Source organism: Drosophila mojavensis, unplaced genomic scaffold (genome assembly GCF_018153725.1).
Source record: "Drosophila mojavensis isolate 15081-1352.22 unplaced genomic scaffold, ASM1815372v1 contig_36, whole genome shotgun sequence".
Lineage (NCBI taxonomy): Eukaryota > Metazoa > Arthropoda > Insecta > Diptera > Drosophilidae > Drosophila > Drosophila mojavensis.
This window is the reverse complement of record NW_025318858.1, coordinates 2,968,415-2,991,391: the sequence shown is the minus strand read 5'-3', so window position 1 is coordinate 2,991,391 and position 22,977 is coordinate 2,968,415. Positions and strand designations below refer to the sequence as shown.

The 22,977-nt window shown below is 37.4% G+C and overlaps 2 protein-coding genes and 2 long non-coding RNA genes across 12 annotated transcripts; 2 read left to right on the top strand and 2 right to left on the bottom strand.

The window, feature by feature from the left end:
* Window positions 1–14: 14 nt before the first annotated feature.
* On the top strand, window positions 15–548 carry LOC6575868 (zinc finger HIT domain-containing protein 1). The gene has a single exon (XM_002001836.3). It carries the CDS (start codon window positions 15–17, stop codon window positions 465–467), a length of 453 nt encoding a protein of 150 aa, XP_002001872.1. The 3' UTR covers window positions 468–548.
* A 312-nt stretch (window positions 549–860) lies between these two features.
* Window positions 861–22,265, top strand: LOC6575866 (reticulon-1-A). Of its 9 annotated transcripts, none has more exons than XM_032729117.2 (7): window positions 5,436–5,810; window positions 7,428–7,583; window positions 7,953–7,988; window positions 20,860–21,067; window positions 21,140–21,348; window positions 21,413–21,518; window positions 21,587–22,007. In XM_032729117.2, the coding sequence occupies exons 2-7, from the start codon at window positions 7,508–7,510 to the stop codon at window positions 21,654–21,656; spliced, it is 705 nt and encodes a 234-aa protein (XP_032585008.1). In that variant the 5' UTR covers window positions 5,436–5,810; window positions 7,428–7,507; the 3' UTR covers window positions 21,657–22,007. The 9 variants fall into 9 exon arrangements, with proteins under 9 accessions (XP_015020348.1, XP_015020346.1, XP_032585008.1 ...); XM_032729116.2 differs by having other exon boundaries at window positions 5,466–5,609; window positions 7,333–7,583; XM_002001834.4 differs by having other exon boundaries at window positions 5,583–5,609; window positions 7,232–7,583.
* On the bottom strand, window positions 2,780–4,749 carry LOC122757203. Its single transcript, XR_006357140.1, has 2 exons — window positions 4,465–4,749; window positions 2,780–4,310 (listed from the first exon to the last, which is right to left on the bottom strand). It is a non-coding gene; the product is annotated as an uncharacterized LOC122757203 (long non-coding RNA).
* LOC122757202 lies at window positions 15,876–16,750 on the bottom strand. The gene is made up of 2 exons (XR_006357139.1): window positions 16,267–16,750; window positions 15,876–16,189 (listed from the first exon to the last, which is right to left on the bottom strand). It is a non-coding gene; the product is annotated as an uncharacterized LOC122757202 (long non-coding RNA).
* Window positions 22,266–22,977: the final 712 nt, after the last annotated feature.

Below are 22,977 nucleotides of genomic sequence, written 5' to 3'. Positions count from 1 at the left end.
CTACAACCAAAATTATGACGGGCCGCGAATCGCATCGCATTAAGGACGCGGAGAAGAAACGGGTGTTAGATGAAGCCGCACGGCTGCGACGTGCACGAAAAGCTCTGGAAGCTCTCGAGCGAGATAACTTTCAAGATGATCCGCACGCAGACTTGGTAATGTCCAAAAAACTACCCAAATTCCAGGAGAGCATAAAGAACGCCAAGGAGAAGAAGGGTAAGCGAAAAGGAGCCGAATACTTTCGTGCCAAATATCGCAAAAATTTTCAACAACTGCTCGAGGAGGACAAACAGAGGCCCAACTATGAGAGCGCAGCTGCGCCGCCGCCTCAAAAGCCAGTCCGTCATTTTTGTGCCGTCTGTGGCAACTTTTCTCAATATTCGTGCACGGCGTGCGGGACGCGTTATTGTCGCGTTCGCTGCCTGCGTACTCATCAGGATACCCGCTGTCTAAAGTGGACCGCGTAAGTTTGGTTGTATAGCTATTAAAATCCCCAATACAAAATGTAAATTAGTTTTAGCATTCTTGCAATAAACATGAAATATTAACTGCTGTCTTTGAAATACATCGATGACGCTAAAGCTTAGTTGAGTGCATATCGATAGGTCAGCTCATGGATCACGATATCATCTGTAATAACTTTCTGACTTAACTTACTGACTAAAATAGTAGTATAAATATTCCATTGTTTAGATCAACTATTTGTTTTAAAATACGATTAAATTTAGTTCGTATTAAGATATCGTAATGTGTTGATGGAAATATTTGTGAGTAGTCCATCTCTAAGCCAGGGTTGTCATGAAGTTCGTATATGTGTCAACATTTGAGGCTTTTCATTGTGTGGTCACACCATCGCGCAGTCTCATTTCATTTTTCAAACGGAGAAGTTGCTGCGCACGTTTAACGCATTGTAAAACAAATTAAATTTTAAGTAGAACGGTCGAAACGTTGCAAACGAAACTAAACTCAAAATCTCTAACAGACATTTAAATACTAGAAATAAATAAATTCAACGAAACTTAAAGGCGAAAGAGCGACTATTAGGCCGGTCGACTGCGTGCGTAAGCGTCCGTGTGCGTGTGTGTATGCGAACCCATTCATATATGTGTGTGTAAGCCATAATCCAATCAGCACAAAGGATACCAAAGCTGCAATTGCTAACAGCAACAACAAAAACAATCTTAAGCAGGAGGAGATTAATTGCATTGTAAAATGGACTTCAATTTTGCGGATCTGAAGAAGGAGGCGGCCAATACGGCTGAGGACATTTTCAATGCAGCCAGCAAGCAGGTCAGCAATACCTACGATGATTTGCTCGGCGACGTTAACGTCGGCAGTGGCAGCGCCAACGTCAGCGGCGAAGGTGTGCAGGACGATAATGCCCATACCGAAAAGTATTTTGCCAATGAGCAAAAGAATCTGGATTTCGGTGATCCACAGGCATTCGTGCAGCGCATGTCCGCCGGGGCGAAGGAGGCGCAGGAGCAGCTGGATGCAAAGTTTGCACAAAAAGCGGATGATTTTGGAGACTTCCTAAAGCAGGGTGTGAAGGATGTCAAGCAGAATGTGGGCGAGTTGACTAGCGACTTTATGAATGTTGAGCGCGGAATGTTCGGAGATGCTAACAAAGTGGCTCCTCCTTCAGCTCCCGCTGCAGCATCTGCGCCAGTTGCAGCTGCTGCAGCACCTGTCAAGCCTGTCCACGATCAGGAGGAGGATTTGCTGGGTTTCAAGCCAGTAACCAGTGCTCCCTTGCAGCCATTTGAGCCAACTGCGCCCTCAGCTCACGACCAGTTTTATGATGATGACGACGATGACTTCCTAATCAAACCAACTCCAGCTGCTGCTCCAGTTGCTCCTGTAGCTCCAGCGCCAGCTCCAACTCCTGCTGTGGCCAACAAGGATTCGGATACAGATTCACCCTCTGTCTCGTATACTCCTTCGCCGGCTAAGAAGCCCATTGCCGATGCTCTCAAGGAGCAGGACAATGAGAAATTCATCTCTTCCGAGGATCTGCTCAGTGATTTCAAGGATGTAGCAGCTACCGCAGCAGTTCCGGCTCCTGCCGCAGTTCCGATTCCGTCTTCTACTCCTGCTTTGATTACCGATTTGGATGACGACGATTTTGTTGCTAAGCCGGCGGCCAAGGTCGAGCCTCCGAAAGTGGTGCCACCAAAGGTAGAGCCGCCCAAGGTGGTGCCGCCCAAGGTGGAGCCAGCCAAACCGGAGCCAGCCAAGCAGCAGCCACCGCAAAAGCAACAGCAACAACAACCAAAAATCGTATCTGTGGAGGAAATCTTTTACAAGTACGGACTTGGTAAGTGAAGATACAAAATAAATATTTCACATGAGACCCAAAAGAGCTTCGGCTAGCCGAATATTTAATAGACTTGCTTCAGATATTGTCAAATATGATTAATCGAATATAGGTGCAGTTTGTCTGATAACTATGTATATATGTATATATACCTAATCTACCTATATATAACTAATCATAGGAATGATATGTTTGAAAAGCTCAAAAATAATTAAAAATGGAAATTTAATGAGACAAAGTCAATTCAACCTATTCTACGATATATAAGCAGGTGCGAATCAAAAGAAATTTTCAATTTTTAGAGCACAATATGTTTTTTCAATATCATACTCCAAAAACTCTAAAATATTTTAAATATTACTAAAGATTTTTAAAAGACAAAGTTTTAAACTTAATAAATTCAAGCATTTAAAACAGAAAAATTTATATAATGTATCAAGAAAAGAAATTAACAAAAAATGGTTTCCTATATTTCTTTCCGTTTATTGGTATAGATTTGAATCTCTGAGCATTGATATCATATTTACAATCCTCAAATTGGCGAAATTGCCAAGTTTTGATAAAGCCCGTTTAGCAATTCGCTCTTTATTAGGTGATCATTCTGATAAGTACAATATATCTGCAGCAAGTGTATAAAATATATGTATCTGACATATACATAAATATATATTATTGTTTTTCGTTATCATTCTGTATCTAATTAGTTTTTGTGCCTGACAACTAGTCATAATGTTTTTTTGTTCATTTGTGTTTTGTTGTTATTTTTGTCTCATTCCCTCCTGCGTATCCTCGACCGCACCTTTGGGCGTAAACGTCACCTCGCCGCTCTGGTCACTCTGTTACAGAGCGGATGTTGTTGCTGTTGTTGTTACTGTTCTTGGTTTTATATTTGTTACTTAGTCACTCTTTTTTTGTTAAACAGTAAACAAGCCGCTTGCACGCTCTCTTCTCCACACACACTCTCATTCTCTGTCTCCTCTCTTTGTAGCCTGCGTGCCTTTTGCTTTACGGCTTTGGCATTTAGTTCTTATTTTTTGCGCTCGCTGATGTCATCGGCATCAAGTTTTGCGCTGTTTTTAATGTACACAATAAATACAACAATGCTTAAATATTTTTATATGTATGTATTTGACGCGAATTGAATTTCAGTTTGGCAAACGCTTTTCGTTACGGCTGAAAATTTGCATGCAATCTCTCACCGACCCTCGCTACCATTCGCTCGCTACGATGCTCTCGCTCTCTCTTCCGGAGCTTTCCAGCGCATCGGATCGCCATTCAGAGTGCAGCCAACTATCGATAGAAATTTAGCCATTTAGCTGCAGTGACTAGCTTTAAAATTACAATTGGCTAAATTTGATGAGTAAAAGCTAATAAAACAATTGTGCCTTAAAAATAGCTAGAATTGCACGCACAAGAGTAGCTAACATTGGGCAGCCCTGATCGAATGGCCTAGAAATACTATCGTCGTCATCGTTAGATTCATCGTGAGTCACGCTTAAATTAGTCAATAGAACTGGCGTATATATTTTATATGGCATAGTTTTAATGTGATTTTCTTATATATTTATACATATACAATTTATTGTATTCGTATTAGACTCTGATGAATCAGCAACTTTGTTGCTCAACTTCTGCTGCCGCTGCTCATGCTGCCCTGCCGTCCATTGACGTGTGGCACAGCATTCATAATTCATATTTCACATTTAATTTTGTTCTTTCTAGTTTTCGAGCTACATACATTTTAGCGTATGTCCATTAAAGCAATTATAGCAAAAGAGAAAAGCGGCAGGCAGGGAGACAGAGCGCTAGCAGCTGCTGTTACTGTTACTGTTGCTGCTGCTGCCGTTTCGAGTACTCTTTAATTTAAGCCTTGCCTGCATAATTCAATTGTCTAGTTAGGGGCCCGCTTCACTGCGCAAATTCATTTCAGTATCAGATTTATATACCCCGTTCGTTAAGAGCAATAGAGTATATTGGCTTTTACAATGCTGGACTAGAAATAGATAGTTTCATGCATATATCCATTTAAATTCAGTTAAAAAGTCTTAAGTTTAATTAGTAATTCCACAGTGTAATTTGAAAAGTCTAAATTTTAATTAGTAATTTCACAGTGTAAAGAGTATTTGGGAGTCAGTCAATCAACCTACTTGATGTGCTCTTTTTTTTCAATCTGCGTCTTTATTTTCGCCGCATGCCGGCAAAATTTTCCAATTAGTAATTTCTTTCTTGTTTGGTTGCATCCGCGGCAATGCCTTTGCCTTTGCCTTCGCCTTTGTCTTTATTTGCTATTTTTATGGCGACTATACGCTAAATGTCTGACTGGCTGACTGCCCGTCCGCCTGTCTCCCGGTCTTACATTATGTGTGCCTCTTCTTTTTTGCTTCCAATTGGCATTGACTTTGCGGCTCGTCATCGACCCAGCTGTAGACACAGTATCGATAACGATAATGCATTTTCTTTACCAGTTGCTCTATTCTCCTCGCTTTCTTCCTCACATGCAAATTGCAAGTGTGTGTGTGCACGTATTAGTGCTGGCAGTAAAAATTGTGTAGTAAAGCTACAATAAAGGTAAATGTTGTGTGAGATAGGCACTTAAAGCTTAAAAATGCCTTAACTGGGCCGAATATTTATAAACTAAATAAATTTCTTCAAGATTTGGGTTTTTGAGAAATTGGTATATTCGCATTTTAAACAAATTTTGAAAATTACATATATAAAATGGCCAAGATAATTACTCAAATTAATATTTGATTAATAACAGAAAAATTCTGAAAAGAAATCGTTATATATTTATATTTGTATATGTAACAAAAAATTAATAATATAAAAATATAAATTCTAACATTCGATATACATATAAATAAAATAATAAACTATAATATGTGCTACAAAAGCTTGTCATAAAAAAGTCAAATTTAGCTCTAAGAAATCGCAATTCGCAGCACTGCTTGCAGCTGGAGGCCCTTGCATTGGCTTTGCCTCTCTCTTTCTCTCTTTCTCTTACTGTTCCTTCTTTGCTCTCCACGCTGATTCGAGGCTTGGCACATGGGCTAAGCCCGCACTTATCAGCGCCTTTTCTTTACACTTATCGCCTGCTTTGTAACTGTAGTTCGGCACGCCGTCATCGCAGCCATGCCGCAATCGAAAGGCAATTAGAGGTTCTTATAAATAGACTGTGAATATCGTCGTACATAAATGGCTATGTACTTATCATGTTATTCCAGATTGTGCTTAAGATAAAAGAAAATTATTTAAATAGAGTGTAACGAAATTTGTGAAAGCCCCAGAAGAAGTGAGACACGCCGTAAATACTGTAAACACTCTAAACAAAGTGTGAATAATCTTTTAGTGTTTGCTCAACTGTGTTCCAAGTGCAATTCGTGTTCCAATTGGATTCCCAACTCCCACAACTGAGTTGTGGGCTAAAAAGAGGCTAATGAGTGTTTCCTTTAAAGAAACATGAATAACTTAAAAAGTTCTTATTTTGGAGCAAGTCTGGCACTTTTCTTTTATAAATAGCTCACAGTTCTACTCTTTGTTTACTTTAAATATAAAATTGAAGGGGTTTTTTTTTTGTTTGCTTAACAGCTCACAATGTGCATTGCATCAATACATACATATATGTATACACAAATTAGTTTGACATAAATAGATCCAATCGAGTGTGGAAAATAATCTTTTATATTCATATACTATATGTATGTATATATATATTTAATGAAAAGGTGTTTGATATTAATTAATGCGCATATACTTGTAAAGGTGGCTATATCAAAAATATTAGTTGTTGTAAAACCCTATTTCAAGAATGGAGTTAAAAAAAGTTTTTTTTTTTTTTTTTTAATTTAGGAATTGTCTACCAGATATACTGATTATTTTGATTTTTATTCCGATGATCTTATCATAATCAAGAATGTTTTGGAAACTTTTGCTAGATTTATACTATATAAGCAGGAAGGTTTTTAGCTAACTTCTATGAGACAATTTTCTTTAAAGGAAGATTTTTGTTATTCATATTTTACATTTTGTTAAACATATGGACTTTATGGGATCAGACCTTTACTTAAATCAAAGTCTAGCAACCCATAAAGCTCTCTAATGACGGCTCAAATAACTGTTTTAAATAATGTGAAAAGGAGAGCGACGAAGGGAGAAGGAAAAGAACTTATAAAGCATTTCTAGGTTAATTGCACTTTGATGAAAATAACATTGAAGTACAGTTCGAATTGCACAACCAGCTGACATTAGCTTCCGTCTCTGTCTCTCAGATGCTTGCCAATCCATTTGCTCTTGGCAAGTGACTAAGATTTCGCATAACTGTTTACACAGTATATGACATAAATCGTAAGGCATTGCAGCTAAGAAGCTAAAAACACAAACAACAAAAACTAGACACAGATGTTTGACGCCCTCTGTCCAGGCGGTTTATTGGATTCATATAAAAATCTTAGACTGAGCCAAACCCAAGCCCAACCTCTGCAGCTCAGCTGCAAGCAGTGCAGGTCCGCACCCATAAGAAAAAAAAATAACAAAACGGAGAGCAAAAAAAGAAAATATAAGCAAAAAGCCGCCGCTGTCTGTTAATTTCCGTGTAACCCTTAGGCCCAACGCCCACTCGAAGTCTACAAAGACAGCGCATGCGTTGTAACGCCACGGCTCTGCCGACTCTACACGCGCTGCTGTCAGCTGCAATTGTTAATCGATACATTTCCCAGCTTTAGCGAGAGCTTTTTGTTTGATGCGAGTAATGCGAGTTCAGGGCTAAGCTCGGTTGCTCAACCTAGCGCACAGGTCGCTTATCGATTTTGCATTCGCTTCCACTTAAATGCTCACTCGCTCTCTCACGCTCTCGCTCTCTTTGAATCGCGCTCTCGCGCCCTCGTTGCGTTGGCTCTGGAACTAGTCCTTTTGAAGCTTTTTTTCAGCCTACGTTCAGTCTCTATACGCGTCGTGTGCCTAACGGACGGCAGTGAATTCTTTTACGCAATTGCCTAACGTTTAACGTAACGTCGTAGTTCGCTAGCTTGCTCTCCTGCTCGCTCTCGTTGTGTGCATTGTTTAGTGCCTGCGTAAAAGAAAAAGAAATATACAGAAATTTATAAATACGCAGATCGAAAGTGACGTTGTAATTATAATTGCAACTGCTTGGTGAATCAAATTTATTTCAATAAGAAAAAGTATTAACGAAAAATGTGTACGATTGGCGAGGCCGGACAAAATGGCGTCTGCAAGCAGCGGCCATTGATTTGCTCCATTTTGGATCCCAGTAAGTTTTGCACACACTTACATGGACACCCATATATAACCAATCAGAAACATAACTAACTGTCAATGGGTGAATGGCAATGCATTTTGTTGTATAATCAAGTGCTACGTGGGTCTGCTCTGGTGCTCTAGCTCTTATACTAACTCTTATACTTACGTCTACTAATTTGTTTTGCATGTTTTAGTTGTTTTTTATTGCTTCTTTGAAACATCGCCTAATGCACGCTTATACTCCCTCTATATCTCTCCCTCTCTACTTTTATTTTCTATCTCTTTCTCTGCTCACTCTAATTGCCTTGCACAACAACACACATATAAACCCAAAATGCTAAACTAACGAAAATCAATATTGTCCATCGCCTATTTGCAGATGCCTGGTTCAAGCCCGAACGTTTGCACCCGCTAGGTAAGTGTACTGAGCGGCCCAGTGATTGTCAAACTGTACAAATAACTGTCAATCGCAACAAACAAACTGTACATAATACAGCAGCAAGAAAATGGATTCTTGGCCACAATATAGGGGTTATATATATAGATAGAAATATTTGTATAATGATGTCATTGTTTCGCCCGCACAAAGCGTAGCTATGCCACGCCTCTGCCCCATCTGTACTTAGCCTGTCCCTTGAGCAGCCTCTATAATGCCTCAAAGTATGCCCCGCTTTTTGTTATACGCATTTTATTGTTGTGCACTTGTCTCTGCGTCTATTGTAGCTGCTATGAACAACCCTGAATTTATGCTTGACTATATTACTAAAGCTCTAAGTACTGCACTACTAAGTTGAAGCACTCGTTTCTTCTATATACCCTGTAGTAAATGGAGGCATAGGCCGAATCATGTTTCGTTTAAGTTTTGATAATTCACTTTATTGGAAATTGACTAGATCGTAATGGGCTCAGTGTAACTAAACGAAAATACTCTTGTAAATCGAATCTACGTCTCAGTGAGATACTCTAGACTTACTTTATGCTCGAATTCAATCCGGTCTGTCCACTGGGAGTTCTCACAACGCTTTGGGGCCTTTGGCAGTCTCTGAGTCTTTATTCCTTGACTTTAACTAGTCATTAAAGAGAGAACTAGAGAGGCGTTCTATTGGAAAAAGTCTAATGAAGTATAAGCTAGAATAGAAAAATACTATTTCTATGATAAATCTCTTTCAACTTTTTACTTCAAGGTACAGTCAAAACCATTCTATTAGGATTCCCTTTCAAATAAACTAAACAATTTTTTTATTTACAATTTTAATTTGAACTAAATTTTAGTTAATATCCGTATATATTAAATTTATCAATTAAGCGGGACGAGACTAGCTTTAGCTTCACTTAAGATGTTTTCTATGATCTATCCAATTTTTAAGAATTTTGTTTATTCTTTTATTGTTTTTTCTCAAAATCTATTATATTTAAAGAAAGAGCTTAAAATTTTTTAATTGAAAGGCTTTTCTGTCCTGAATTTACTGCAATTCCTCTATTTCATTTTCTCTCTCTCCCTCTCTCTCTCTCTCTCTTATTTCGTTTACTTTTATAGCACTTTATTATTGTGCATTGCTTTGCTTTTTCGCCCTCGGGGCAACGCCTATAAACAGCCTGCATAAAGCATACAAAATTTTGCGTCCAGCGCCTAAAAGCGCGCAACACAAAATCGCAAAAGCTAAAAACGGCCAACTGCATTAATTGTGGCCAAAACAAAGTGTTTCTGTATGTGTGCCACGCCCACATAATTAGTGGCCAGGCATAAATGCAGTTCAGTTACCTTAACGCCCTGCCCCTGCCACGCCCCGTGGCTGGAACTGAAGCGGCAAAAGCAAAAAAAAAAAAAAAAAAAAAATGACTAAAAACAGAAAGCAAAAAATTGGTAATCGGATCGCATGCTAAACGCTTTCATGACTTAGCTTTATATGGAGTATATAAACCTCAGTTGGCAAAATGAAAAATGGAAAACCTTTTTACTCGTCTACCAACTAAAATGCAAGCTGATACGCCGTCTGCCTGCCGTGCGCCAAAGGTGCCAGCTGAAGGCGTAGGAGAGGGCGGGGAGATAGAGAGGAGGCGGCGCCCCCTCGCTTTCATTCACACGAGGCTCGCATGCAATCGACGCCAGCGAAACATGCACAACAATAATGGGCATATAGATAGGTATATATAGGTCCACACACACACACACGCATATACAATATATAGTAGATATACTAAATCTAGTTTCATCAGCTTATGAAAGTCAACGTATTTACGTTTCTCGACAGCTCTCGACTGACTAACGCTTGAGCTTTGCCCCCAAGCACATTAACTACATATATATATATAGTAATTGACTCTATCTATATATGTATATAGACTAAATCTCTGTGAGAATTTTCTAGGCCTGAGCTACAACTCGGACTCAGATTCATATCAAACCTGCAATAGAATTTGTCGTGGGGAAATTGTATACAAAAATATAATTTATTGTGCGTAAATAGTTAACATAACAGTACTCAACTCTGTTAGCTGAGCACACTTTACATTAAGCTGCTAAGCTTAACATAGACTGAGCCCATGTTAAACAGTTGTTGAGCTCAAAGCGTAAAGAAAACCTTTGGGAGAATGCTTAAAAGATTAAACACAAAACTTGACTCAACATACAAATTAGTAAATACATTTTTTAAATCTGTCTTTAAGGTAAATCCAATGACTAATATAAGAAAATGTTTAAATAAAATCTTTATATTAATATATGTTTAAAAAGTTTCCTTAAAGTGGAAATATATTTTTACTTAATGTTCACAATGTCTTAGCTCAATTTAAAGCTCTATAAATAAGCCACGTTTTCTGCTTTAATATAGAGAATATAACAAGCTAATGGCTAAAATCTTTCTCTTCATTCCCCACCATCTATGCCGCCCCCTATTTAGTCTTGGCCATAAAATTAGCGGCTGCTTTTGATGCGCCACCCGCTTGGCACGTAAAAGCAATTGATGGACTCGAGTCTACTTATGCCCCGTTTTGGTGCAAAGTCTAGAGATACTTAATGCCCATGGAGTATGCCCATTTGCACTCGAATCCGAATCCGGACTGCCCACTGAGAATTCTCGCAACGCTCTGTGGGCCTTAGCAGGCAGTCGCTGAGTCACAATTCAGTGATTTCGACTTGTCTTGGCCATAAAGAGAGTCAAGTGAGACATTCTTATGGCAAAGACTTGTATTAAGTATAACGTGGAAGAGGAAATACTCTTATTTTAATTCGAGCCAGAATCGAGCTATGAATTTAATAATTCAAGATAGGATTGTAAAAGGATTTAGGATGAGATTAGGATTTATGACTAATACGTAAATTAAATATAATATATTATAACTAAATACTTGAAATAAAAGATCAAAGTTTATTGTCCGAACTCTCAAATAGTTCTCGAGCAATAAAAAAATGTGAAATGTAGGAAAGTATACATACAATATTATAATTATACCAAATATGGTTTCAGTAGTGCAAATAGCTGAGTTGTTTACTGCTCTACCGCAAACCTGTTTTCTCTGAAGTTGATTCATAAATCTGGAAATAGTTTCAACGCCTATTGCAAACCGTTTGAAACATTCAAACAACGCTATTTTGTGATTCATAATTAGACATTTGTTGTACATGACTTCACATATATGTACATGTATATACATATATATATATATAGCAGAAATTGAAGTTCATAATCTGCCTTTCACCTGATTTTTTAGCCGGCCGGCTTTTGTGCTTTGCCAAATAGATTTATTTTTGCTAGAGGTGAAGTGCTTACGTGCCGGCTACTGCATACTCACATTGATTTATAGATACATAGTATCATAAGTAAATATGTATATATTTGTTTATCTATAAAAAATGCTACTCGCTTCCAGGCCAAGCGATTGGCACATTAGATCATCACAAAAATTTGCATTATAGAAATGTAGAATGAAATTTGCATTTGAGTGTGAACAGAAGCTTTTTTTATTTTTATTTTTTGCAAATTGATAGGTTAAACAAATATTGCTAAAAAAAAAAAAAGAACGCACGACTAAAGGATACCCTAGATTAAAATTAAATATATATGAAAATAAAAAGAAATAATAATATATACAATAATTAAATAATAATATTATATTCGTACTAAAAAAAAATTTTCCGGGTTAATTTTTATTCCGGAAGAGAATCTCAACAGTAACTCACATACTAAATTTTGGTGTCTAGAGCTCAACTTTATCTTGTTGTTCTATAAAATTGCTAACTTATTCTCCTCTCTCCAAACATTCCTTCTTCCATTCCTCAGCCATTTCTACAAGCCAAAAGAAAGTGAACTTAACGGAGATAACTAAACAAATTCTTTGATAAGAAATTTCAAGTCATGCGCTATTCCAGTACAATTACGCTGAGTAAGAAAGAACAGAAAAGGCTGCACGTCAGTAGCCTCTGACGTCACGCGAATAAAAACTTTTCCCACACCCACACGCAAGAGCAATTAAATTGATTCGAAACGAATTGTGTTTTGGCGCGTTATTCGGCAAGCAGTTCAAAGCTTATACACCTTGCTCGGCAAGCAGTACTGCCGATTGCTTAACCTTGAATTACTCTCTCAATTATTGTTTATGCTTCTCTCTCACGCGCTCTTCCTCTTCTTCACTCTCTCAATTGTTGTTATTGTTGCAGTTGCTTTAGGCTAGTTCTATAGTCGCTGTCTGCCCGGCCGGCATCTGCGACGACGACGTTGGCGTCGACGCTCGCATTTGTCTGCTAATTTTAGATATTTAGCTGTTTCGGCCATTTTGTTGTTGCACTTATTGTCTAAGCAGTTCGATTTTCGGATTACAAAGAGGGCTGTTGTCGCCAAGAGAGCAGCAGACGGAGAGAGTGAGAGTGTAAGAGTAAGAGTGAGGCCACAGTTTGCTCAGCTAGCTTAAGGGCTGCAACGAAGCGATCGTTAATTTAAATGCAGGCACAGCTGATACGTATAACAGTTATTTGTTATAATTATACAGCGTGTATTCATATGCATTTCGTGTTATACACATGTCTACTGTTTTTTAGTTGAGGATTGCTGCAGCCCTGGTTCGCCCTTTTTTTTCTCATGTCTCATGTCTACCTGTTGACGGGCATTCGCTTACGTTCGTACCTGTCCTTTGCCTGCAACGACATGTTCGACTGTTAGGGATCGTTACCTACTTTTATACCTACATACATACAGCAAGGCGAATAAAATTTACAGCTTGACCGCTCTCTCATCACTGTGCCGCTCTCTGGCTCTCTGCACTGTTCACTGTTCTACATATTTGCAATAGCCCCTATGTATGTAAGCACACACACACACACACACACACACAGTGCCGTCCGAGTATATGTCAGCTGTAATTGTATCAGTGTGTGTGTGTGTGCCTGTCTTTTACCTATGCATGTATGTTTGTATATTTGAGTACCTCGAATGCTCAGGCCCTGCAGCTGAGCGCATCGAAAATTTAATTGTGGTTTAGTTGATGTACGGACTTTGTCAACGCTGCACGCAACGTTTCAATTGCTGCTTCTCTACGGTTCGTTTTCGTGTACTCGTCCCGCTCGCTCTCGTTAGTTCGTGCGTGTGTGTGTTCCTGTCTGTGTCAGTGTTTTCTGTGCGCATCTGTAAGATACAAAGATACAAAAACTTACAAATATGTAAAGCACCATCAGCTGTTGACCTCAGCAACAAGAACAGCAGCAGCAACAACAACTGACTGACAGCTACATAAATACTTTCGATTCTTTGGCGTTGCTCGTTTCACACGTTTTTTGTCACTCCGACCCAAAGTGTACTCTATAAATTATATAACATATAATATATATGTATGAATAATAATTTCATTTTATTTCAAATCAATTTTCAACGGACTTATTCCGATATAGCAACTGTTACTCTCAGTGAAATTGACTTGATCGAATAATAAATTGTATTCTCTTTAAAGAGCTTTGAGGAGATACAAATTGTCACTGCTATATGCTTATAGAGAGATCAAATTAGATAAAGTAATTTTTTGTGTAATTATTATGAATAATTAGGGTATGCATTGTTTCATATGTTAAAACTGAGAAAATAACATAAAGAGAAACAAAAATATACAATGTCATATAGCTATATACATATGTAGTACTATGGGTACAGATAGATAAGCACCTTTGATCTTGAAGGTAGAAAGATATATGCTGTATAAATGATATGTAGATAAATTCAATATAGAACCGCAGCTTAAATTTCTTTCAGTGTAGGCTGCTAATATAGCAATTATATATTGGCAGCTGTTGATAGATCTTTGTTTACATAAAATATTCTATAATATACAAGAATTATTTGTATTATGCTGCACAATTGACTGCCCAATTTCTCCAAGTGTACCCTATACTATGACATTTTATCAGTGCACTGATGAGACGGCTCGTTTCGATTGCCAATTTTGTTCTTGTTTCAGTTAATTTTTGGCAAGTCATTCGCTGCAATCGCCCACTGTCTCTTGCCCGTAGTTGTTGTTGTTGTTGCTGTTGTAGTCTGGGGGCCGCTATTAGTCAGTTGGTTGGACTACTCTAGGTTCTTAGTTTTGTAGTTTTTGGGCTCGCTGATCGCCGTACGCCGCTCGGCCGAGCGCCTCGTTGCTGTTAACGGTTAATGCAAATGCCGTCGCGTCGCGTGCATTTTTTGTAGTACTTCCTAATTCCGTTTCGTATCGTTGCAGTTGCATAGCTGCAGATAATCAGATATATATACATAATATATATAGAGTCGAATATATATATAAACAACTAATCTATAAGTAATGGCTGCTGCTTTAGAAACGCTTCAGGCGCTGTTCGCAACGCTCGCTGAAATTCAGGAATTGCCCTTAAATCGGGAATCTCGTAAGTATTTAGCCCCACTCCCTCCTCCCTCTTTATATAGTGTTATAAGCGATCTACGCAGATAGAATAGATATCTCTGACTTTCTCTCGCTCTCTCTCTTTCTCCCTGCGCTGTTTCCTATTGCAGCTGGCATTTATTTATAAACATTTTCGTATGTGCAAAAAGGCACAAAATATTTTGGTGTCTTCTCTATCAAGCACCTATAGAGCTACAATATTTCCACATAATATTTCGTAGGGTAGACCGTTTATTTGGTCTGGCCTTATAGACATCATAAAAATCCCATATCCATCGGAAAAAATATTTATTTTTCATATCATTTCATAGTGATTAATACAGAAATTATTATATAATTTAAATGTCAAAGGATTTTAAATGCCACTATTTTAAGTTATATTCAGTACTACAGTTTTTCAAGCATATTCTTTATTAAATTTGTTATTTTTGAACTCTATTTGGCTCTTAAAAAATACATACAACTAATTTGTAAATCAATTAGCAGTAGAGTTCGAGGTTGCTTATTTATTTAGCTATTAATATTGTCAAATTACCTGTTTTCTCTTCTTAACAATAACTTGTGATTTATTTTATGCCAAAATGTGTTTGCCAGATTTTTGAAAATTAGAAACTGTGTGTGTTTTCTCGATAGTTCTTTTGCTAAAGTGTCCACTGTACCGACTGACATTCTAGGCAAACATTTATGAGTTTCCGTTTCAGCTATGAAATCAACTTAAGATCGTGCGATAAATGACTAAGCATTAAGACTCTCGCATTATATTTGCTCGCACTAGAACAAAGATAGGCCTATTAATAGGTGTTATCGATAGGTATAGTCGGAGTAGGCTGTTTGGCAAAGATTAATAAGCCAATATAAGAAGCAGAACTACTGATAAATGTAGCAAAACAGATACATAGTGTGGGTATGAATGAAAGATGGAAAGATAGTGAGAGAGATAAAGGAGAGAGAGAGAGAGAGAGAGGGAGTGAGCAACACAATAAAATTGTTTGAAAGAAAGGTAGAGGAGAGAAGCTTAGTGTTGGAAAAAGATGGACATAAGACATAAGTGAGACAGAGAAAGCCACAGAGATAATGGGAGAGTTATATTAAATAAAATGAGAGAGTGAGAGCCAACGTGACAAGGTCAGAGGCGGGGGGGTCTAAAGTAATAGACTAAGAGGAGACTAGAAAAAGCTTTCTTTATATCAGTCGAGATAGAGTATTTGCTAGTTGTGCCCACATTTGTCTTGCCTATGCTACATTGTTGTTTGAGTATTTATGCCTTTAATTTGGCTGTCTTTCATCTGCTCTCGTTTTGATTGCTGCCCGCTGCTGTGTCTGCCACTGAATGTATCTTTTTAATTATTTCATTATCATTATTATTTTATAACATTTCTCGACTCGCTCGCTTATGCAATATGTAAGCAGACAGGTGCAATTTGTATTGTTATTAATATCATTTTATTTATTTATTGTGTATTGCCCGAAAGCAAACTCGATTCACATATTATGTCAGCGTCTATTGCCATCTCCCTCTTTATTCTCTCTCCCTATCGCACAATGTTCGCTTTTGGGTCATGATATCATTTGAAGCAGAGCTTATTACTCATTCACGCCAAAAAGAAAAGAATAAATGGAAATACATAAATCCAAGTAAAATGGGGTTGGTGCGGACATCCCATGATGTCAGAGCAGTTTTGCAGGCACTGTAAATTGGTCTAAAACGCAATTTGTTTTGATTTTGCGTTGCAGCTGGAAAGAGTTCAATGAACACAATATACTGCTTGAAGAAAGGGAAGTTTGTGGCAAGCAGTGCGGTTAGCCCTCACCCTAACTCCAGTGCAGTTCGACGTAGTTTCTTTGCCTCAGCCCTCAGACACAGTCGCGCTTCAACACTTCCAATTTGACGCGCCGTTCATATATGCATATGTATGAATGTATGTGTGTATGACATTTTGTCTATGAATCACGTCAATGCGTTTCGTCGCAACGCCAACCACAACCGCACCCACTACGTTAAATTGAACGTAACGTTACCTTCGTGGCAGCTGGCCGAACTAATACGAAGTCGAATCGTCGTATGCTCTGACACGTTGCTAAACACATTCTGACAAACGCTTGCGCTCGTGCGCGCCTACATACGTAGTCAAGTTTGTAGCTTTTGTTGTTGCAATTGCGCGTTATCTTTTTACTTTCATGAGCTGGGATCGCGCACTCTCTCTCTCTCGTGTGCGCTCTCTGCTGTGCAAACTTGCTCCATTCCAGAAAACTTGTTTGGACTGCGTGCGTGCTGCTTCGTCTCTCAGTTTATCTCTCTCTCTCTTTCGCACACAGCTCCTCTGCGACGGCAGTAGCGCGGCAGCGGCTTATTGGTTTGTTTTGTGCTTGAACTTCTTCCAGTTCTTTTGCTGCGCTCGAAGCAGACGGCGGTCCGCAGTATCGCTTGTAACTTAACAGTTGTTTTTAACAGTTTGCGTGTGTGTGCGTGCGTGTGTGTTTGTGTATGTGCATTGGCCAAGTTTAATTAAAGCTAGACACGCCAATTCAACTTTGCACAATTTTTTGGCGCCAAGTTCCTGTTATAAAGAAGAAAAAAGAAATAAATTCTAACTATGGCCGGTGGCAGCAAACGTTACTCACGCAATAGCTCCAATGGCAACTTCCAGTCCCTACCCGAACGTGGCCCAGGTAAATGCTACAACAACAAGAACGAGCAGAGAATCAAATAACTGTAAACGAGTGCTTATCATCTGTCTATTTTGATTTATCATTAAGCCTTATCTATGCTCTGGCCTGTCACTGCTACTGTTCGATTGCCAACGTCAGCAGCGCAGCCAGCGTGGCCATTAAATTGCTGCACAGCAACAACAACTACATTTACCTTTTGCATAATTTGCTTCGGGCTGCCATTTTTGTTGTTGTACGATCAGCTCTTGAATTTTGATTGCCACGTCGAAAAGTTTCTTTCGGCTAACGGCGCAGTCAACGAACTTGCCTACAACAAGAGCAATAACAAAACTTAACGAAATCAAGAGCGTATAATAAGCATATTCCATAATTTTATGCCTGCACTTGCAATCGCACACTCAGTTGTGCGTCTGTGTGTGTTTAGTCTAATTCAAGGTTATCTTCGCCGCGTGCTCGCTAAATACGCGCTTGAGATGTACACGTGACGTCACAATCACGCACGACATGCAAATTGAAGTCATTTTGAGACATCTGCTTTGTATAAAATTTTGTTCCTTTGAGCGGAAGTTGTTTTTGTTTGAGAAGTCTAGGAACTTCAAATTTAAATATTTTCTGTCACATAATTTAAATCAAAATGGGTTGAAAGCAGTCAGCAGAAAAGAGATTGACAGAAAGCTGTAAGAGATGGATGTATATTTTCATTCACACATCCTTTATAGCATATACTGATACTCATATTTAGCTGCGATCCGAAAGACACCTTTCCATCATAGGCATACTTCTAACAATACTCACGGTGACACCGGCGCACATCTCTAGAATACCTACAGAGACAGACACTCACACACACTAGCATACAAGCTTACATGTTCCTTATCTAGGCACTTTTGGTGCTCGTCTTCTTACTCTTCTTCGTTTTTATTTTGTAGAGTCCACTTCACTTTCTGCGCAAACTTGTTTGTGATTGAAACCAGTTGGTGATCGCCCATAACATTCCCAGCTCACATGCCCCCAGTTCCAGATCGAACTTCCAATTCCAGTGGCCAATGCACTTCTTCCTCCTCTTCTTCTTCGTTGTTGCTTTATCAGTCTACACGCTTTCAATATGTTTAATTGTGGCGACGTATCTTATTCAATTGATAAAGAGACAACCACAAAGGAAACTTTCTCTCGCAGCGCTTTCTTTCGTATGAGAAAATATGTATACACATACATATGTACAAATATATACATATTCATATGTCTGTAGGTATTTATTTATGCTCACACATTGGATTGTCTTTTAACCCAGTTTCAATTTGTTGCCCATCTCTTGTTTCCTTTCTAATTTGCTGTCGATTTGCATAACCTCCAGACGTGTCTGCTTGGCAACTAGCTGCTGATAGACTTCTTTGTTTTTTGTTGTTTTCTAGCTTAACCCACCCCCCAAAACTAGTTTTTTTTTTCTGCTTTTCCTATTTGCTTAGCTGTTGCTGCTTATGCTTCTTTCGTAGCTGCTCGCATGCTTTTGTCCATGATCTGCGCTATTGGAAGCTTTCCAATGCGCGCCTGTGGATGCACTGCTCTCTTTCCCTCTCCTTTGTGCTTTCTCCAGCTGTGAGCCTACCAGGAGTGCGAGAGAGTGAGTGAGCGAACGGGTAAACATCGAATTCTTATTGGAAATGATGAGAGAGAGAATGAATGGATTGACTTTAACTCGACAATAAGATGTTTACTTTAGTATTAATAACAGAGCGAATGAATGTCGAATTCTGATTAGAGATTAAGAAAGTAATATTTATTAAAAGTATAAGCAATATATCAACCTAAGCAACCCCACGCACGCACGCTCACATACACAGGGTATTAAGAAATTAAAATAATGTTTTTGCACCTATTTTGAAAAGTGCTTTAAAAATAGAAGAGGGTGCAAAACGAATGAAGAACACATAAAATTCGTTTTTAATTAAACGCACATTGTTTATTGTATAATGGTTAATGAATCTAATAGAAAAAAACAAGAAGAATCCGCTATTTGAGTACTCTATTTATAGCTAAAATCAATTGAAAGATTCTTCCGCCAAATAGAAAAATCGAAATTTCATTGAATTCGCTAGGCGATTGAGTGCATTGACTGCTAATCGGATAATTTCAATGGGAGGAAAGGAGAGAGGGGGATAGTTATCAAACTGTAAAACATATACATATATTATTTATGTCCATATATGCTTGATATACGAATATCTATATCATTCATTGATCATTCAAGTGCTTTTACAGTGTTTCAATTCGCATCTGTTTCGCTCTCTTAGAATTTCGCTCGCTCTCCCTCTCCCGCTCTCTTTCGCTTTCTCTCTCTCTCTCTCTCTCTGTTGTGCGTGTGTGTTCTTTTGTCCGGCTCTGCGGTCCGGAATATTTTGTTTGAGGCATATAATATTTGTCTAGTATAAAACTTGGCAACGAACGCCTCAAGCAACGATCGCAACAACGAATAAAATGTCGAGCAGAATCTGTGAGTGAGCGATATAAAAATATATATAAATAAATATATATATAACCATAGATATATCATATATATGTACATACATATATATTTATGTATATATACTATATGTAGTATATGTGCTAATCGTGCAACCAATCATTATTAGCTGACATTTGCATGGGCTGCAGCATAGTTGATCTCTGTGTATTAGCGTGTGTGTGTGCTTGTGTATCGCATAGATTGCATAATTGTTAGAGCAAGATATACACACACATACATATACAGACAGCTGTCTCATGGCCTTTGCATGCGTGTGCTTTTTGTGTATTTTGGTCTTCTTCAGTCACTCGTCAACTGTGCGCATTGCCAAACTTGAAAAAAAGAAAGAAATTCAGTGGGTAACAGAAAACAACAAATGCGAAGGAGCAACACCACTGCTTGTCAAAGTGTACAAGCAACTGTCCTCTTCGCGCTCTCTCTTCACTGACTACTTTCCTCTTAGCGTGGCTTTAAAACTGTGTAGTGCGTGCTTTTCATGATGACTTCCAAACTGATAATTGACTGCTTGTTAATCTGCTTGTTTAACTTTTTAAGCTTTGGCTGACTCAAACTGCAGCAGCTTTAGAATGTTGACTTTCTCTTATACTCAATTCTATAGGTAATTGATTATGAATTTTTTTGTATATGCTTCTTCAACTGTAGTTGTAAAGCACAAGAAACTTACAATACTTAAGCTCTCTACACTCTAAACTGTGAAGAGCAACAAGACTTATAACTTTTATATGTGAATGATAAACTGTAGCTGTGTGTTTTCTTAAATTGTAAAGGGCAAGAAAAATGTTCGATCTTTCTTAATAAGTGAGCGTATCAAATTTTGCTTGCCACTTAAACTGTCAGAGCCATACATTCATACAAAGTTCTGCTCTTATATTATGTACTCTTATGTATGTATTCTCCACAAAACTTGAAGTCGATTGATAAAACAGAGCATGGGAGTTACTCAAACTGTTACAGCTGCCTCGAAAATCTATTAAGGCTTACTAAACTTTGCATTACTCTTATACGATTAGTAGTTGCATCTTTTATACGAAACTATATGCACTCTGCTGCTCTTATATTACATCCATCTTTAAATTCTGCTCAGTAGGATGAGTCGTATGCTTTTCAAACTGTAACTGGAAGTAGATCAAACGCTTTGTGCTTCTACCATACTTGAATGCTTCTTAAACTGTAACTAATTTCAATTTTTACTCTCTCTGCTCATTTCCAGTCGAATCGCTGATCTATTGGCGCGATGTGAAAAAGTCAGGAATTGTATTCGGCGCCGGCCTAATCACCCTGGTGGCCATCTCCTGCTTCTCGGTGATCAGCGTCTTTGCCTATTTGTCGCTGCTCACTCTGATTGGAACCGTCGCCTTCAGAATCTACAAGTCTGTGACACAGGCGGTGCAAAAGACAAACGATGGACATCCCTTCAAGTGAGTAGAGACGATAAGAAAGGGGGGAAGGAGAGAAGAGAGATAACCTATGTTTGCCTCTTTTCTTCTTAGAGAATATCTGGAACTGGATCTGACGCTCTCGCAGGAGAAGGTGCAGCACATTGCAGGCGTGGCTGTGGCCCATATAAATGGCTTCACGGCCGAGCTGAGGCGCTTGTTTTTGGTTGAGGATATCGTTGATTCGATTAAATTTGGAGTTATTCTGTGGGTATTCACCTACATTGGAGCCTGGTTCAACGGCATGACGCTGGTCATACTAGGTATTTCGATAAATCTATGGTTAGCTAGACTTATATTAACTTATATTCTTGTTTACTTGATTAGCCTTCGTCTCGCTGTTTACCTTGCCCAAGGTCTATGAGAATAACAAACAATCGATCGATACCTATTTGGATCTGGTGCGCAACAAGTTGACAGAGATTACCGACAAGTGAGATATACCAGCTATACATATATATATATATATAGTCGAAGATGTTAATCTGTTTATGCTTTCAGAATCCGGGTAGCTCTGCCCATTGGCAACAAGAAGCCAGTCGCCGCCGCCGAGTCGGAAAAGGACAAATAGAAAGCAAATAATAATAATAACAACAACAACAACAACATGTTTATTTATTTATTAAGCATTATTTGAATGGTTTGAAATATTCATTTGGGGCATAACAAAATAAATACATCTCTATTATATATATATGCAAATTGTATAAATACAATTTACAAGCAACAACAACAACAACTATGTAAACCCAAAACTAAAAATTTTGAAAACAAAAGCAAAAACATTTAAGAAACAAAACAAAAAAAAACAAAAAATATCAACTCGTAGCAGTTTAAACATTGTCCAAGTGTCTTTAAGTTTTTAAACGAACGAAATCAATTTGCATAAATAAAAATCAAAAATTGTTTTAAAATAAAAAGAAAAACAAGAACACAGCCACAGCAATGCAATTAAGCGTTTCCTCCGTTTCCAAAAACCAAATTTACATTTGACTTTTTTGTTTTTGCAACGAGACTTTTAACGAAGAAAAACTTTGATTTAGTCAAAAGATAAAAACTTAAATGCATAGAAATATTTATGCAAGATAAAAAGAAAAAAACAAAAACATTGTACACCCATTTTTATTAGCAACTTCTTTTCTAATTAATTAAAAACGCTTTGCTTTAGTTCTAATTATAATTTTTGTTGGTTTTTTATACATAAACAAAAAATCAAAATAAAAAACAAGTGAAGTAAAATATAAAACAAATGAATTTTTCTTATTTATATCAATTTTTTTATTTATTTTATTTTTTTTAATATCTGTTTTTTTTTTTTTTTTTTTATAATGAAATAAAATATTTTTACTTCAACTACTTTAAAACTTTCACAATTTTAGAGTAAAAATTAAATAAATTACAAATATATTTTGTCTTTACTTAACACTTGATAAACAATAAGTAAATCTAATGAAAATGTAAAAAAGAACAAATTAATAAAGTTGAAGTTTTAATAGTTACTTTAAATATTGTTTAGCTTATGCTAAAAAATATATGTTCTGTATGTTATATATTTTTTAACAAAAGTTAAAACATAATTAAGGAAATATTAAAACTTCAACTTTATTTGACTATGAAATATATTTGTTTATAGATTTGCAATTTTAATATTTCTATTTACTGTTTTGCAAGTGTTAAATTAATATAAAATATAATTTTAATTTATTTAATTTTTACTCTATGTGTTAAAAGTGTAAATAAATTCTTTCAATATTTGTCTATTGCTTGTCTGAAGAAAAGAAAATAATTATAGTATATATTTTAATTTTTGTTAAAATTTTATAAAATTGAAAACTAATTAACATTTTTTTTATTTCTGCTAAAAAGTAAATAATTATAATTGTATTTCTTAG